Raw genomic sequence first — 16,973 nt, 5'->3', positions numbered from 1 at the left:
AAGCACTTACTAAAGGCTGCTGTCGCCGTAGTTGTTGACATTGACAGCTGCAGTGATCCCACAAATGATGAGAGGGACTCCACCAGCTATCAAGTAGAACCTTGAATAATAGAGACAACGCATATCAAACACAAGTTCCCAGCTGCGGTTTTGAGAAAACGGAGAGCGGCTCTTGTTTGTGCCACAGGATGCTGCTTGACCTTTGGCTGCTACGATGTTTTTAAAGTGTCATTTCCCCCCCCCTTTTTCTGTTTCTACGCCCTCTCTGGCTGTCTATAATCATGAACGGAGCTGTGTGAGGGCTCCCTCTCGTAGTGGGCAGCGTGTTACGAGGGTCAGCGGAGGCTCCAGAAGGCTGTGATTTACTGCAGCCTGATCCCGTGTGGCTGCGTGGGCAACAAAAGGGTTCAGCGGGGTCAGTGTATGATCGCAAAGGGGAGGAGAATTTGAAGGGGAAGATTTGGAAAGACAGTGCACCCCCCCATGAATCACCCTGCTCAGATTTATGACGACCCCCTCTGCTTCTGTTATGCTGGTGTCTTACATTCCTTCCCTCCCCCACTCGGGGTTCATACAGGCTAATCGTTTTTTTTCACAGAAATACTCTGTTATGTGCCTCCAAGGTTTCCTTAAAAACAGAAGGGACTTTGGTGGTTGGGCACAATGACCTGCTTTGATGGAGAACCGTTTGGGTGGCCGTGCACAAGAACCCCAAAAACAGAAATATCGACAGCAAACAACAATCTCACAGTACAGGAGTGGGAGAAGGCGAGTCGAAGCTCGCTTCACTGACCTGAGCATGGGTCGCTGGGTGGGCGGGGCGGGAGCCTCTCCCTCCGGCTGCCGCGGCGTCCTCCACACGGCCTCTTTGTAGATGACCCTGGCGCTGACTCCGATCCACAGCAGGGTCGACAGCGAGGAGTAGTGCAGGGCGATGCCCACCTGTCCAACGGCACGGTCGGGTTAGACAGCGAGCTCACGGACGCCGCTGGACAAAACCAGGGGCGAATTAACTACTTACCGCTTGACAAACCACCGGATAGCTGGTCAGGCTTATGCCGCCTGCGTAGATGGCTGTCGTCATGGCGATGTGGAAACAGGTATTCAGTAAAGTGTGCCAGCTTTTTCTTGATATGTGAATAGAACTGTAGGGAGGCGGAGAAAAACAATCAGGAAAAGAAGCAAATAACAAACAAGAAGTCCTGTTCCTGCATGTGCACACGTACCTGTGGTGTAGGATGTGTGTGATGATGATGGTGAAGAGGCAAAGGAGGAGCACTGCAGTGCAGGCATACACCACAGGGTGGAGCACCCTCACAGAGATGGGAGAGGAGTTGGGGAAGTCAGGTACCTCCTAGGAAGAAAAAGTCACATGAAAGTCCCATTCGACCTGAATGAACGATGCGTTTTAAAACACTGGAGGCCGTCCCACCTGCAGCACAGCGTAGTTGCTCAGCAGAGAGCAGCGCATGGTGGAGACGCTGCTGTCGCTGTGGACCAGCTGACAGCCCTCCTGGCTCCAGCTGCCCTGTTTCTCCAGAGGGTTCAGGCTCCACTGGGCCGCCACCGCGTCGGTACCAGGCGACAGGTGGCGCAGCGACACCCAGATGGGCCCCGAGTGGTTCGACCGGCTGCAGCCGTCTGTCACAAAGAGATGGAGAGAGGTTAGTCACTTTTATATGGTTAGATATAAGTCTGTGGTCATCTTTTATATTTCTTGAGGAGTTTCTTCTTGCAACATCCCTGAGATGCTGGGACTAACAGTGATTTCCATATGTAGGGGTGAAACGTTGGAATAATAAGAATAATGGTCAAAGTCAAGAAAAAGTGACATTATAGATAGCTGACCTTTAGTTTAGAAAGTATGCTATAGTGAAATATTAAAAAAATTAAGTTATGCCTTACACATCTATCTACAAGAACAGGAGTACGATTTTGAGTGAACTTTTCCTTTAAATGTGAGAATATGGGTTGATGGGGGTTCCTCACCGAGCCCAACAAAGAGGACAGGCGTGTTCACGCTACGTCGGCGGGAGCGCTCCCCGGTGTTGCTTGCGTTCCCGGACAGAGGGAAGAAGCTGCCGGTTCTGAAGGCGACGAACTGAAGTTTACAGTCAGCAGGAGCATCAGGAGGAAACAGAGTAGCCGGGAGCGTCACAGAGGCCAGGGCTATTGAATTCTGGAGGGAAACAAAAACATTTTTGTATTTAATTCTGAATCCAACAGTACACCTTGAATGCACGTACGATGGGTTATTGATGGCTCACGCCTCACCTTGAGGGGGAAATGGTTGAGGGAGGTGTTGTGGGAGCCGGTGCTGCAGCGAAAACGAAGCCGCTGCTCGTGAGAGGAATCTGAGGTTTCCATTCCCAGGCCGCCCATTAAGACGTCGCGGCGCTGATAGGCGGTGCAGGTTATACCGGTGAAATGGGCTGGTCGAATGAAGTGGGCCTCCATCACGATGTTCGTAGACACCTGTGTACGTGTCAAGAACATGAAATATGAATACAGTCTCCAGACATTGTCGTTTGTTCTTCGGTAGTTACATTTACATTTTTCTTTTGCAGATGCCATTATTTTGCAAAATATTCTACAGATATAACTCCCACATTGATGCATTTCCTGTCACAATGAACTAGAGTCTCTAGAAGCTCTACTCGCTCTGTTGAAAAAAGTAGTCCCTACCATGGAGAAGTCCTGAGCGTGACTGTGCAGCTGAGGCCAGGCCAGCGTCTCCAGAGAGTAGACTATGGAGCTGCAGGCTCTCTTCTCTCTCTGGGCCAGAGCGAGGATCTGGTCGTCCACCTGCATCAGGTTGCTTCCCATCTCCACCAGCACCTCTGACAACTGGAACAACACACATGTATTACAGTCAACAGGACAGTTAAAGACATGCTCGTGTAATGCAATTAAATCGCCCTCACCTCCCGCAGCTGTCTGACGTAATCCATAAACTTCTCCATCATCTGCGCCACGTACAACACGTCCACGGAGTCGGTGAAGCCGGAGGCCTCCAGGGTGTACGTGCGCACCTGATGAGCCACGGTGACGGCGTTGGACGCATTGATGGGTCTCTGTGAGGCGAGAGCAAAAAAAACAGGTGTGATGCTGTGAAACAGAATCTACATAGTGTTGACTGAACATGAAGCTGAGATCCACTGACCAGGATGAAGGTGTGCAGGACACGGGTGATGCCGTTGGTGTAGTGACAGTCTGAATAGTCAGCCTCCTGCCACTTCCCAGAGCGGTCGCAGTGTCGGGAGGCCTTTTTCTGCTCGATACCTCCCTCCACAGACAGGGAGGGGTAACGCAGCTGCAGGCAGTACTGATGCGAGGTGATGCCCGCCAGCGTTCTGGGCCACCTGGGGATCCAAATCAGAGCCGAGTTAAGACCCCTCAGTCTTACGTTGTGTGATAATTATCAATGGAAGTGCAACTAACCTGAACTCCCCACGGTTGTTGACTACTTTGTCCTCTGGACAGAAGGAGGCGCTGTTCTCCAGCACCACTATTTCCACACTGCGAGACGTGTTTCCCCGCCCAGTGGAAACCACACACTCCCACTCTCCCTTGGCCTCCACATGTACGTTGAATAGGATAAGCTCACTGGATAAAGAGGATGGAGACGGCTCATTATGACACATTATCGCCACATGCTCCAATGACCACATTTCCCGTGTGCAAACATTCGATTACAGGCGGTAATCTTGGGCGACTTTAAGTTCCTGCACCTGGTGATGAAGGTGCAGTCGTGCAGCACGCTGCTCTCCAGCTGGACGCCCATGTCCGGGTCGGAGGTCACCAGCTGACCGTTGTGACGCCAGTGCAAGGTGGTGATCTTGTCCACCAGGGCGGAGGTGCAGTGGAAGGGCAGCCGGTCGCCTTTGAAGACCACCTGACGCTGGGAGGGCAGCAGCGACAGCGTGTGCAGCTCCAGAGGGCCGTCTGAGCACCGGGGTGGGAAAAAGAGGCAAGCGATGTGACCGTTGCTCTGAATGATTCCTGCTACTCTCTCATTACTCAACCTCAGCTAAATGTTTCCACAGAAGCACATTATGAGTCTGCTGTTCTAACGCAGATTGGATGCAGGCAGCAGCGATTCCTAAATGCAACCCACAGGAATAGTTGTCAACACAGCTCAGCGATACTTTTAGAAGTATGTCCCCACTTAGCTGCTTCGCTCCGCTCTACAGTAATCCTTAGAAGACACCGGGACCATTTTGAGCACTTGTATGAGCGCACTCATTGTCATTCAAAAAAAGCCCATGTTCCCTGAAAACCGAGCGGTGAACCGCCTCATTCATATGCTTCGTTCTCGCCAGGCTTCTCACCACAGCTCAGCTGGCTTTCCCTCAGTCCACGCAGGGGCTTTCCCCTCAGGCTCCGGGGGTAGGCACACAGGGTTTCTTCCCCCAACCGGGCCGAAGTGCTGCGGAAGAACCCCGGGACCCAACGCAGGCCGCAGTCACACGACAGGTAGTCTGAGTTGAAGTTTCTGGAGAGAGAAAGATTTTTTTTCCTGGCTCAGATACAGTGTTTTCTCTCATATATCATTATAGGATCAACATATCATCGATGCATATTTGTTCCGCGACCAAATGTTGAATTACAGCCTTTTCACGCCAACACCATACCTGCTACAGATCACAAATCTATTGTTTTCACTCTGGTTTTGATATATGATTCCTTTGCATGAAACGGTCCGAAACGAATGGATGTGAAAAGTTTGCAGACAGACTTATCGTCTAATTCAGGGTTGCCTCGGTTCAAATATGTTTTTCCATCTACAAATAATACATCGGTGAAAATACAGAAGATTCAAATAAATACACGTCAAATAAATCCTCATAAATCCGCAAAAAGTTTTCGTTTTTCTACGGGATTGAAATGGTTATGAAAGCAAATCCCTCAGCAAAATAAATATTAAACTTTAAATAAATCCTGTTTTTGTCCAGAATAATTATTGTTTTATTTACATATGGAATGGTCTGCTGCGAGGGGGAATTTAGCCGGTATTTAATACTCACACTAGCTTGAGGGACGGCAGCTCCTGAAACACTCCGGGATCCATGGTGGACACGATGTTGCCAGAGAGGTTCCTAGCCGTGCACAAGATAAATAAAAGTTAACCTCACAGCTTTCCCACAATGCAGAAAGCACGATATATATATATATCTTGTATGGCATCGGTTTATTTATCTCGTACAGTTTAGTGAGATTGGTCAGCCCCTGGAACATGTCTGCAGTCAGGCAGCCGATGCGGTTGTTGGATAGATCCCTAAAAGTAAAAGCAAAAAAGGAATGTGTGAGTTATTTTGGGAATCAGGAGGACTCGTCACAGTCACAGATTGTGATATCTTTCAATCAGATCGTATCTGACACACAGGTTTTTAGGACCCCCTTGTTTATAAAAAGAAATAGTCCCTGCCACTTTCCCCTTATCTCTTCTCCCCGGGACTCCAGTGAAGCTTTATCACTGATGGGGTAAAAGCAGGGCCCCCTGTTCTGAGTGTGATGTATAGCCACAGCCAGAGAGGGATCTGCTCCGTTGCACCTCTGACACTACCCAGTAGAGAGCTGTCCAGAGCATGTGTTTATCTCCCCCCTGTTTGTTTTGAAAAGCCCCAGACCTTGCAGGGAAAACACAAGTTTGGGGGGGGGGGGGGGGGAAGGACGCAGACGGCCAGCTCCGACACCCACGCCACAACCAGACCGTCCGAAGCCAGCCGCCCCTGTTACATCCAATGACGTGTGAGGAGAATCTGCCGTGGCCTTGAGGTTTCCGCGGCGGAGGCGAGACACCAGAGATGACACTGCATGGGCCTTTATTGTGACACAAACACCAGGAGCTCACTATAACACATGACATCTGCATCGAGCTGCCAGGACGGAGATCTGTGAGGGGAAATGTGGGCCCGACTCGTTCCCTGCAACTACCAGGAATGATGCTCAACTAACCCGACTCCTTCATCAGCCTCACAGCAAATGACTGGAATCGAAATTTAAATTCCTGCGTTTGTGATTTCTGCTGAAACGTCTTTGCTGCATGTTAATGTCTACTTACAGTTTCCGGAGCTCCGACAGGCCGTGGAAGGCTCCGGGGATGATGGTGCTGATTAAGTTGTGCTTGAGGTCTCTGAGGAGAAGAGGAAATATTAGCCTACAGTCGATGAGAAGAATGACCTCGACATGTCTTAGATGAGAGACAGCTTGTTTGCTTTCTCTTGCAGATCGCTGGATGAGAATAATCAAGACCATTCATCGTGACTGTATGGTAACGTTGTACCTTTAGCAGCTTAGCTTAGCATAAAGACTGGAAACGGGGGGCTCTGTTCAAAGCTAACAAAGCACCTCTACAGCTCACTTCTTTGTTTAATCCATGCAAAAAACAAAATGTAAAGAAAATAATTCACCATTTCCCACTGTTTCCAGTCTTTTAACTAAGCTAAGCTAACGGGCCTTTAACCCTGCGTCTTTAAGACATGGCATCTTTAAGTTTAAGGGATAGAGAACCTTCTCCCATCAGCCACCTGGGCTCGAAGCCACCTAGATGCAGATACTTGACCAAATTAAATACTAGTCAGATCTTACACTACTTGTCACGTTTCTGCATTTCACCGCCATTGCAAACCATAAATATGAATTCCTTGCGCTGCCTTTGAAGATCTAATTTAATAATAGTCAGCCGGACGCCCCTGTCTGTCAGCTAACCTGCATTAGCTTTAGACTCCAAGCTGTTTTTTTAATGGCCAGGTGGGAACAGGGAGGTCACGGCAGGTCAGGGGAAGGACGGTTATCTGCAGGACGCGGCTGCTGCAGGTCAGAATGCGATCTGTATTCCATAAAAAAACTGCCTGCATCCCATCGCGGCGATCACAGAGGAGGATTTCCTTACAGGAGCTGCAAAGCATCAACGCCGTGGCTGCATTTTTTAGTCTTTTTCACTTCCACCCAAGAAGCCACTGTGGCAGACGGGACCTCAGGGGACTTTCTGGTCCCTTTTTTTACCCACCGAAATGATCTCTCACCGCTGTCCTTGACCACGCTGCCTCACACCATGCACCACCTCAGGCATCTCCTAACCATTGTTTTATAGGCTTTCCAAGAGATGAGCTATTTTGATCAAACCGGGGCAGGAAAATTGTTCTAGAAAATGGCTTCCAGTAAAGAATTAGACCGTGTGGTCAGAGAGGCAGAGATCCGGGGTTTTGCTGATGGTCTATACGCTCTCGCTGAGCCATCGCTCATATCTGGATTACAGATGAGGGACAGGTTATAATGGAGCAAACGCCGTCTGGCCTCGGACCAGACAACTGAGGTCTGTTGTGTTTGGACGGCTCGGCCCGGCTCTTTCAGTGCAGGCTTCACAGATTTAAAAAAAAAGAAAAGCTGGAGACATTTCCACCACTATTTCTCTAATAAAATGCGTGTTTGAGAGAACAAGAATGCTCTCCAGTGTGTGTGTGTGTGTGGGCCTGTCACAATGTACGTGGTCATCTTTGTGTGCGGCTCTGAATGTACGCGTTCTGCGTGTCAGTAGCTATATGGGATTTGTTGACTAGAGAACAATACTGCAGTTTCCAGTCTGTGTGTCCCGGGGCTCATTAGTGCAGCGATGAAAGACGAGGCACTGCCCACTATTTCCTCCCTCTGATGAGCGTCTCTCCCTCCTTGTCTGTCCTTTTCACACACACACACACACACACACACACACACACACACACACACACACACACACACACATACTTCTGGTGTGTAACACTGACCTCCTTTATGTTGTAATCGTATTAACACAATCTTACAAGAACCCATGTGAACGTCAAATCTATTTGTCATTTTATGACCAACTACAATCCTGTTGTTTAAAATAGCAGCTACACGATCCCAGCTCTGAAAGTTAATTATCATAATTGTATATGGATTTTAAGACGGGCTAAGTGAATATCAAATCTGTTTGAGGGTAGAAAGCCAGCTGACAGAAAGAGCACAGATTTTACATAATTATAGACGCCGAAACGATGGATTACAATTTCCGTGTCCGTGAAAAAGATGATTTCTCTGCTGCATTTATTTATTTTTACTGTCCATCGTGAGTCCCGAATCCACGGAGGACTCCTATAAGTTAATAATCTGCACCGTAAGCCCCTAACCCTAACTTAATAATACAATTATTTTAGTGATGCAAAGATGATCTCAATGATAATTCAATTACTGTACAATAATAGCCTCTAATTACATTCATAAACATTATTATAACACAAAGGGGAAATTGTCTTGCAGCACAAGAGTAAATGACATGATATATATAGATATACAGACAATAAATAATGTAATATAATCACATTATATCGATAAGTTGATGCAAAACATAACTGTGAAGTCATTGCTGTGTATCTAGACGTGCAGATATGTACAAGCAAACACAGGGACATTGGTTTAGCCGTTGTTTGGAAACATCACATCGGGTTACATTCTTTGCCTGGACATTTACAGAAAGCTGCTTTTTCAATGAGAGACACGCAGCATCAGTGTGTAGGTTAAAGGCACCTCAAGCTTAGGAGATAAACCTTTCGCCGTGTGATTAAACCAGCCATCAACCGGCAGCATTTCCGACAGCCTGCTCCTTTATAGCCGGCTGGAGAGGTTGCAGTGCTGTGTGTGCTTTGGCCTGAGGAGCATCAGCCGTCCACCGCTTTCTGATACACTCTCTTATCACCCAGCTGGGGAATGTGGAGGAGCTCACCGGAGTCAACAGGACTTGAAGCGCCGGCCAAGCGCTTCAGCCCCGACACCACGATCTGTGCTGCAGCTCACCCACACTCTCACATCCATTTCCGACCTCCGGCACGGTAGCTCCGGCAGGCCCTCGATGACTCGCCTGCGTGCCCTTTTCGGAGTAGACGGCGCCCTCCCTGACAACAACTTCACAGCTCAGTGGCCTTCGACGCCGACGACAACCGCTGTCACCAAGCAAGAGGATAATAGCGCGGACGAGAAATACTTCAAAAGGCTCACGCTCGCTGAGCGTGAAAACAGGACATTTTGAAAACGGTTAGAAGTTACAACTTTGCAGCGATTACTTTTTCATGGTCTCCAGCAAACCGCCTACTTCTTCAAAACAAAAGAAAAGCTACATGATTGGTGTCGACACATTATTATTCCTCTTTGAGTTATGCTTTTGTGACCTTCGGGAGTGCAGCGCTCTATGATCTTCGCCACATGTAGCCTCGTGTGATGGGGTTGCCACAGACTCGAGCTCACTCCCGGCACCAGAAGGGACCATTATCTGCCAACTTCAGCGGCTGCCATTAAGAATGTCTACCCCCCCCCTTTGCAAAACTCCTCCTTATCAATGGGGCTGGTCCTCTGCCGCTCTGAAGAGTCATTTCTGCGGGTATATGTGGGGATGAGCACCTGCAGGCTGGAGAGGAGCGACGTGCTCGTAGGGCAGCGAGAGGGTAATAATGAAGACGTAGTCTGTGAAAGCGCCCCAGTCGTGGAGTGCTCCATTCTCAGGAGCACAGCGACGGGGGACTGGAGTGCTCCGCTGACATTGTTTAGGCCCCCGGGCCCCAGAGGGAGCTGGGAAAAGTGACTGAAGCCAGGGAACGGCCGCTCATTATCGCCAGACTGGAATCAAGAATTTCCTGTTCCTGGAATTTGTTAATGGAAAGCCGTGACGTTAAAAGGGGCCAATTGTGATACTTTAAATCATATTTATCAAGCAAATAGAAAGATATCTATAGGTGGATTAAAGTCTATAGACACCTTGGTTCCTGACTGAGGTCGGTGGAGACCATTTTTCTGCTGCGTGTCATTTCCTGTCTGGTCGGCGTCTCTAGCAGAGGCCCTCGCTCGTTTATTTTTACAGTTTCCTTTTTCTCCTTTTTTTTACTAGCTAGCTTTCCCCTGTAGGGAGGGGCAGGTGGGTTTGGGGATTCAGCACTCAGCAAAATCGTCCCTGTGTATGGCCCCGCAGACCCCACCTCCTTACTCCTCAACACACTTGCTCACAATGGGGGCTCTGTAACACAGGCCCCCGAACGTACTCCTGCCTTCCCCCCAAAACAGGAAACCGGGATCTGCCGAGCTCTTGTTTTTCCACTAATTTCCTGCTTTGCTGCCCCCTCCCCACATTATTTTCTTTATTTTTTCTTTTCTCCAGGTGCCTCTCACTTTGGATACCTAATCAACGTTTTATCTGCGTTCATCTGGAAACCAATTTCAGACAGACTATTATTATCGCTGGCATTTGGATTACATTGGACACATTATTTAAAATGTTTCCTGTCAAACCTGGACCCCCCCCCCCCCCCCCCCTGACCATCCACAGTCATTACTGTACTCTGGTTGAAACGAATACGGCTCTGCTCGGCTCATGACCGACAGTAACATAAACTGCGGATCTGAATGCACAGAAATAGCAATGCACTTTTATTTGAAGTGTAAAATGTCCTACGTTGATTATATGTTTCTATAGTCTGCAGCGAGAGGAGCTGGAGACGATCCTGCCAAGGAAAGCTCCGGGACCGCGGGCTGTTATTGACTTTTGGAGTCAGAGAAGGCGGCGATGCCCGATTGGCAGCGCTTGTTGATGTTCACGAATCCTTCCAGCGTGCACGGCAGTCAGAAAACAACGAAAGTTCATGGTTTTAATGGGATATGCAATATATCTTAACATTTATCAGATGAATGAAGATGTAAAGCCAAAGTTACTATTTTGCACTGATGAAAGGAGTCTGATTGAACATCTTCACCAGGGAGTTGAAGTAATACACATTCTAACCGGGAAGGAAACAGGCACAGACGGCGTTCATTCAGATGATCGATGATAAAGGGAAGACTGGTGTCCGTGAGTGGATTTTCAGCCAGTAGGTGGACTACAGCATGTAGAGAGTGGTGAAGGGGGAGGAACAGCCAGAGACCCAGTGAGCCGGGAGAGGGGAGATGCAAAAATAAAGCAGAAAAGGAACACAAACGGAAGTGGGGGGAAGTAAGTCCAGAGAAAGCTCAAGTTCCTCTGGACGAAAAAAAAAAAAACGCCATTGAAACCATATCGAGTTGTAGCGAACGAGTGTGTGTGTGATAGAGAGAGAGAGAGTTACTGGCATATAAAGCGTACAATTTGGTAATGGGCTTATGAGGGGGCTCGCTCGCTGTTTCAATAAACCCCCAGAGCCATGACTGAGCTAGGCTTGCAATACAAACACACCCCGTTCCTTCAGTTTATCTGAAAGACACATCTGGAGTCTATCAACTCCAGCAGCACCCCCCTTTCTGTTTCCACTCTCCAGCACGCTTAACCCCTTCCTCACCCGCTCCACCCCCTTAATGTCATGCACTCTCATTAGGTGACTGCCGCCTGACTCGAAGGGGGGGGGGGGGGGACACTCGATGGCGTGTGCGGCCGAACGTACCGACGCAAATGTTCGTTTTCTTTTTCCTCCATGAGGGAGAAAAAAACGAGACTCCCGTGTGCCATCTGCACAGCTGTCTTCGGAGTGGTGGGTACAATCTGAACCTTGTCTTTCCCCCAGACCGGTCTAGACAGGAGGGCTCCTCGCCATGGCCGCACAGCCTCCACTGTTTTTACACGCTGCACCAACCGCCGCTTTGTTCCCCACTCATCAAGGTAATTTGCTTTAGCCTGTGTGGAAATAATGTTAATCTCCCGCTAAGAAAAACAACCTCAGATTTATATAAGGCAAACTGCAGGAGTGTGCTTTCCCTCCCTCTTTCTCCTCCTCCCCCCCCCCCTCTCCAGCCACCATACCATCTTTAGCCATCTCGGCTCCACTTCCCCTGTGTCAGATGGTAAAGCTGTTTAAGTTGGACAACTTCCTAACCCCAGCTGCTCAGAATGGCAGAAGGCGATTTCAGGGTCGGTTTCAGAGAGGCTGAGGCGAAGACTGAGTGGCCCGTCTCAAAAAAACCCAGATACTATCAACTCAAAGTAAGTAATGCATTAGCCCTATAATGTGATAATGGTTCCCCGTCATCACGCAAGACGTTTCATATCCAACATCTGCACGGTCCCATGCAACGTGTGACTTATTGGTCGCAGGATCCAGCGCAAACTTCCCGTAATTCTTGTGACTCTACGAGCATAAATCACAAACCAACTCCTTATTTCCTGCTGTTGAATGAAGCCGTTATAAGCCAACAGGAAGTTTTTAACAATCTTTGCGTGATATTTCCTGTAGATATTCCTCTGCAGCGCTGCAGATTCATACCGCAGGCATCGTTTCAGACTCCCTTGTTGACTAAGTCTATCGTGCTGCCAACACCTTTGAGCCTATAACCGGACCCCGACCACAAGCCTCACTCCTGCCTTTCAGACCTGCTCGCTGCGAGCGCCCTGCTGCTCCCTCATCCATCATCATCGCTGCCCTCTGCTCCCTCTCTCTATCCCTGTAGGGTGAGCGGACCTGGTAATGAGGGCCCCTTGTGCCCCTGCCTGCCTGTCCTGTGTCCCATGGTGCAGTGGGGCCCAGTTGGACAAGAGCCAGACCGGCTTCGACCCTCTCTTTGCTCATTATTCTCATTACCTCGCCTCAAATCAGCGCGGGACAGGCCGCTGGGATCTGTCCACAGCTCATAAAGGTCCCGTCTCTTTGGTGGAGCTGATCGCGTCAGCTCCTATGAGCCCGCAGGTACTCTAATAGGTACACAGGTACAGTATCGGAGGCCCGACGGTGTGTGTGTGCATGGCTTATTTTGCATATAGCGATCACTGCCACGGGAGCCAGGTATGATTCAACCGGCGTTTCGTCCCTAAAGCTGGAAAAAATGAGGTATTCCAAGATCCAAATGTAGCTGTTGGATGGCAAGCCTATTTAAAAGAGCTACAAAAACACAGTAGTCCAGTAAGAGGGCAAAAACAAACACGGCTAAATTGCTCCTCTGCACTTGGGTGGTTTGGCAGGTTATAAAGGCAATAGTGGCTTTGAGGAGGTTTGTCCCAATGAAAGGGCTAACTGTGTAGATTGCTGCAGTGTCTGGCTCGGGCCCGGAGGAGGGTGGCCTGCTCTGGAGCTGTATTCTCCACACTAACAACGGCAGATCAGACTGCATTCAGCAGTGAATGGACGTCTGGTGTGAGTGTAGCCTCTGCACAGAGAGTTACCAGACCCGTTCGGACAAGAAGCGAAGGGTGCCCATACTAGGAAACACAGAGCCCCGGAGACTCGGCACACACTCGGAGTCACAACAGCGACGGGTCGAGAGTGAGAGTGTGCAGCCAGGCAGCAGACTGTGTTTATCCTTGTCACGTAGGGGAAGAGATGCAGTGTAATTCCCTGATGTGTGTTTACTCAGCCCGAGCGGGCTGGCCTTTGATTACAGCACTGACCACATAATATGAGTAACTGCTCACTACTGCGCCAAATGACAAGCACATGTAGACAACAAACTGGAAACAATGAGAGGACCTGAGGAGCAACGGCTGGGGCCGAAAGAGACAAAACAAAAATCTCACAGCGGACGTCTCGTCCAAAAACCTGAAACTCACTTCTACCCCTTCAAGTCCTTCCATCCGACGGTGAGTATTTTTCACATCAGACGGCATTTTGAACCATGAGCTCACATGTAATTATAAGCTGTGAGGCGTTCAATTAAAGGTTGCAGACGTCAGAGTGAGCGAGCGGACCTCCACCGCCGTGTGTCAGGGAGCCAGCAGAGGTTAAGGCAGAGGAGTGAAATGAGGCCTGCATGATTTACGCCGCGTCCTCTCTCCTCTCTCACCAGACGCCCACATCTCCCTCCGTGGAGCAGAACTATGTGTGTGCTTGTTTGTCTGCCCGTTTCTCACAGGTCTTTTTTAGCCGAGGGCCTTGCAGGATCGCTCCACCCCGTTACCTCCCGCTAGTTTTATCACCGCTGCAGCTACAAGGGCCGGTTAGTAGGCGAGCTCAGGTTACCCGAGCCACCTACCCATACGCCACCGTGGGGAACCCTGTCCCGCACTCACGAAAACAAGCAACATCAGCTCATTTTACACACTCGAAGCTACAGATTTGGCTTTACTTTTCGACCTTTAAACAGTATAAGCCTCTGTGCAGCATCTTCATCAGCGTCTTCGGTGCAAGACGTTCCGAGGTGAGGAACAGGGAACTTGGCTGTGGAACCGTCCACCCACGGTGTTCACAACAACAACAAAAACAGCAATTTCAGCAAACTTGGCTTTTGTTCTGGTCCGGCATGTCTGGTGTGAGCTCCAGCAGGTAGCTAGTAACAAGCTAACAACCGCAGCAAATTACCATATTTTTCTTTCTTTCAACATTTTTGAGAAGCCTGCTCTTCATGGGTGGCAGCTCTGAGTGGCATGTGGAACTAATATCCCTTCAACATACCCACCCACCCACCCACCCCTCCCTAACAAAGTGAGTATGTCTGCCAGACTACAGTATTCAGACTGAAGCGGCTCCATGTGTGTTGTTAGCTACCAGGACGCTATAAAGCTATCGTGGGATGCTCAGTAAAAAAACACCTTAAACAGAAAAAGGTGTTCTGGTGGGAAACGCATGCTGGACGTAATTTTCACATCAGTTTCCCAGGAGCCGCTAAATGCCCGTCTCCACCATGATTACGGGAGAATTTGTCCAAAAGACAAAAGACTGAATATCACACTTCTCCCTGTGTTCCACTTTGGATTAAAAAATAGTTTTAATCGTTTTAATTAATCCATAAGATTACAATTTTGCAAGTCAAGAAAGTCACGCTGTGTGATAGCATTTAGTTTTGTGTGAAACAACATGGCCTTTACCGTAGCTTGCTAGCTAGCTAGCTACCTTAGCTATGTCCCGTGCACAAATCTAACATGATCTTACCTGATGCGTTTTGTCTTTTCAGTCAGGAAGCTAAAGAATGAGTGAGAACCGTTTTAAGTACACAATAGTATGAAACTCCCAGGCATTGTAGCTTCAGCTAAAGTATGTGACTTTGGGTGTGTCGTCTTTCTAATTACACATTTTTATAGTCTCATTTTTTTTTAATAGCAGAATAACTTATTTTTTAAATGTGTTATTCATGTCACAATTATACAATATTTGTCTCGTACATATTTTTTTTGCTGAAGGTCCCACAGTGGTCCATCGTTAGGCATCGTTAGGCTTAGCATGACTGAACGTGGTTTGAGCTAAATGCTAAAATAAGCAGGCTACCATGCTCATGATGACAATGCTAACATGCTGATTCTAAGTATTGCTTCATTGTATTCAAAAGCCTGTTAGGGACAAAAAGCAAATTAGCTGAAGATAGACGTCTTATATCACATTTTCCAAATGATTTGTGGCAATGTTAACGTGTATTTAAATAAACGATCAAATAAATAAAAGTATGTTCACCATAAAAGAATGGGACACATTGAACGTTCGACCTCGTGATAGCGCTAGATGAAAAGTTACAAGACCAGTTAATAAGATTCATCTTGATTGTAATTCATCCTCGTCACCAGCAGTGCCGTTCCTTTATTTCCCCCCTAGAAATGATCCTGTCCTTCACCCGTCTCACACCTCACACAGAGAGACACCACAACGCTACTAAGGAGGGCTGGACTGTCTGCGAAGCTGCCAACACACACCTCCTCCCTGATTTCTCCTTATCTTGTCCCGTGGAGTGGGGCTTACCTGATAATGACGGACTGAAGTGTAATTACGTTAGCTTTTCAACATAACTGCGATAGCCAGTGTGAACGAATCATCCTCCCTGCTGGCCTGAAGCCCACGATTGGACAGAAGCTCCACATAGCTGCTCAGATCTCACTGATATCCTGTCTGAATTTCTCTAGAAAGGCGCCGAGGCGAGCTAAAAGTAACAGCTCACATATGGACGCATAAGATATATCTCACGCACACAATTAACATGACAGTTTAGCGTCTGCAGAAGTGAAATATTCACAAAGGATGATGAACAGTAGGCTACTCACAGTTTCTCCAAAGCGTAAAGTCCAAAGAAGGATCCATTTCTCAGAAGGCGGATTTTGTTGTGGCTCAGTATCCTGTGAAATAAAGAAAAGAAACAGTGTTATTCCATAAATTGAAGCATATTTTATGATGCTGTGTTACAAATCCAGACAGCAGCTTCGTGACTATAAGGAGGAGATCAGGTTTACAGGGGTCACATGAGGGGGATCGGAGCCAAGTGGAACGTCCATTTGGGGCCATTAGCCTGACCAGAGGACATTCGCTTAAGATGTTTCCAATTAATGTTGAAGACCGAGTGGGAAATCAAGATTAGGAGGGAAACTGTAATCTTGATGATCATTTCGCATACGTTTTACACATCAAAAGGATGTCTCTTCCACATCAAACAAGCGGCGGCACAGGCCATGTTAATTAGCCCGTCCCTACCGGCGAATCGTTGGCTTGCAGGCCTCTTATCGGACCTGAGGGCCACGGGACACGGTGGAAGTAAGGCTGAGATAGCTTTGTCTGGCTGGGGATCATGGGAAATGGATGTTTACGGTAATCTCCTAGCTTCGAGGGACCCGCCATTGTTAAAGGCAGTGACGGGTTGACGTTTGTATGGGATTTTAAAGGTTAGTTTGGGATATGCTCATTCACTCAAACACAGATCGACACCACTCTCATGTCTGTCTGCTGAATATGAAGCTACAGCCAGCAGTTTAGCTTAGCTTAGCACAAATACTGAACGTTGGGGGGGCAACAACTCAAATTATCAAAATATTCACTCACATAAAAACATACTGATGTATTAAAGAGTAACGTGACACCCTCCTGAAAGTCTTTTCTTTGATGGCCTCCAGTGGTTTGCCTGCTCACCTTGCTGCAGTGATGTAGAGGTGTACTCCAGAACGCTGTGACATCACTTTAAAAAACCCTGTCTTTTCACACCTGCCTCAATTCTTATTACTGATGTTACGAAAACAGCATCCATACCTGGGCTGCACGATATATATTTTCATCTAATAATAAAATAAGATGATCATAAAGCACAAGGTTACATTATTATAA

The 16,973-nt window shown here is 48.1% G+C and overlaps 2 protein-coding genes across 3 annotated transcripts in view; both read right to left on the bottom strand.

The window, feature by feature from the left end:
* Positions 1 to 16,973, bottom strand: part of LOC311023766 (AP2-associated protein kinase 1-like) — a 166,665-nt gene that overhangs the window by 97,673 nt on the left and 52,019 nt on the right. The window lies entirely within an intron of this gene.
* adgra2 (adhesion G protein-coupled receptor A2) overlaps positions 1 to 16,973 on the bottom strand; it is a 37,416-nt gene that overhangs the window by 2,345 nt on the left and 18,098 nt on the right. For both annotated transcript variants that reach the window (XM_084025004.1, XM_084025005.1), the window contains 17 exons: positions 15,926 to 15,997; positions 6,065 to 6,136; positions 5,207 to 5,278; positions 5,028 to 5,099; positions 4,332 to 4,495; positions 3,732 to 3,945; positions 3,442 to 3,606; positions 3,164 to 3,362; positions 2,925 to 3,074; positions 2,686 to 2,847; positions 2,275 to 2,475; positions 1,990 to 2,179; positions 1,433 to 1,641; positions 1,227 to 1,354; positions 1,022 to 1,145; positions 794 to 942; positions 11 to 100 (listed from right to left, as the gene is read on the bottom strand). In XM_084025004.1, coding sequence (XP_083881130.1) covers positions 11 to 100; positions 794 to 942; positions 1,022 to 1,145; positions 1,227 to 1,354; positions 1,433 to 1,641; positions 1,990 to 2,179; positions 2,275 to 2,475; positions 2,686 to 2,847; positions 2,925 to 3,074; positions 3,164 to 3,362; positions 3,442 to 3,606; positions 3,732 to 3,945; positions 4,332 to 4,495; positions 5,028 to 5,099; positions 5,207 to 5,278; positions 6,065 to 6,136; positions 15,926 to 15,997 — 2,433 coding nt within the window. The remainder of the gene's footprint in view (positions 1 to 10; positions 101 to 793; positions 943 to 1,021; positions 1,146 to 1,226; positions 1,355 to 1,432; positions 1,642 to 1,989; positions 2,180 to 2,274; positions 2,476 to 2,685; positions 2,848 to 2,924; positions 3,075 to 3,163; positions 3,363 to 3,441; positions 3,607 to 3,731; positions 3,946 to 4,331; positions 4,496 to 5,027; positions 5,100 to 5,206; positions 5,279 to 6,064; positions 6,137 to 15,925; positions 15,998 to 16,973) is intronic.

Source organism: Eutrigla gurnardus, assembly GCF_963514095.1.
Source record: "Eutrigla gurnardus genome assembly, chromosome: 13".
NCBI classification, from domain to species: domain Eukaryota; kingdom Metazoa; phylum Chordata; class Actinopteri; order Perciformes; family Triglidae; genus Eutrigla; species Eutrigla gurnardus.
The sequence above is the reverse complement of the archived record's forward strand: the minus strand, read 5'-3'. Positions and strand labels throughout refer to the sequence as shown.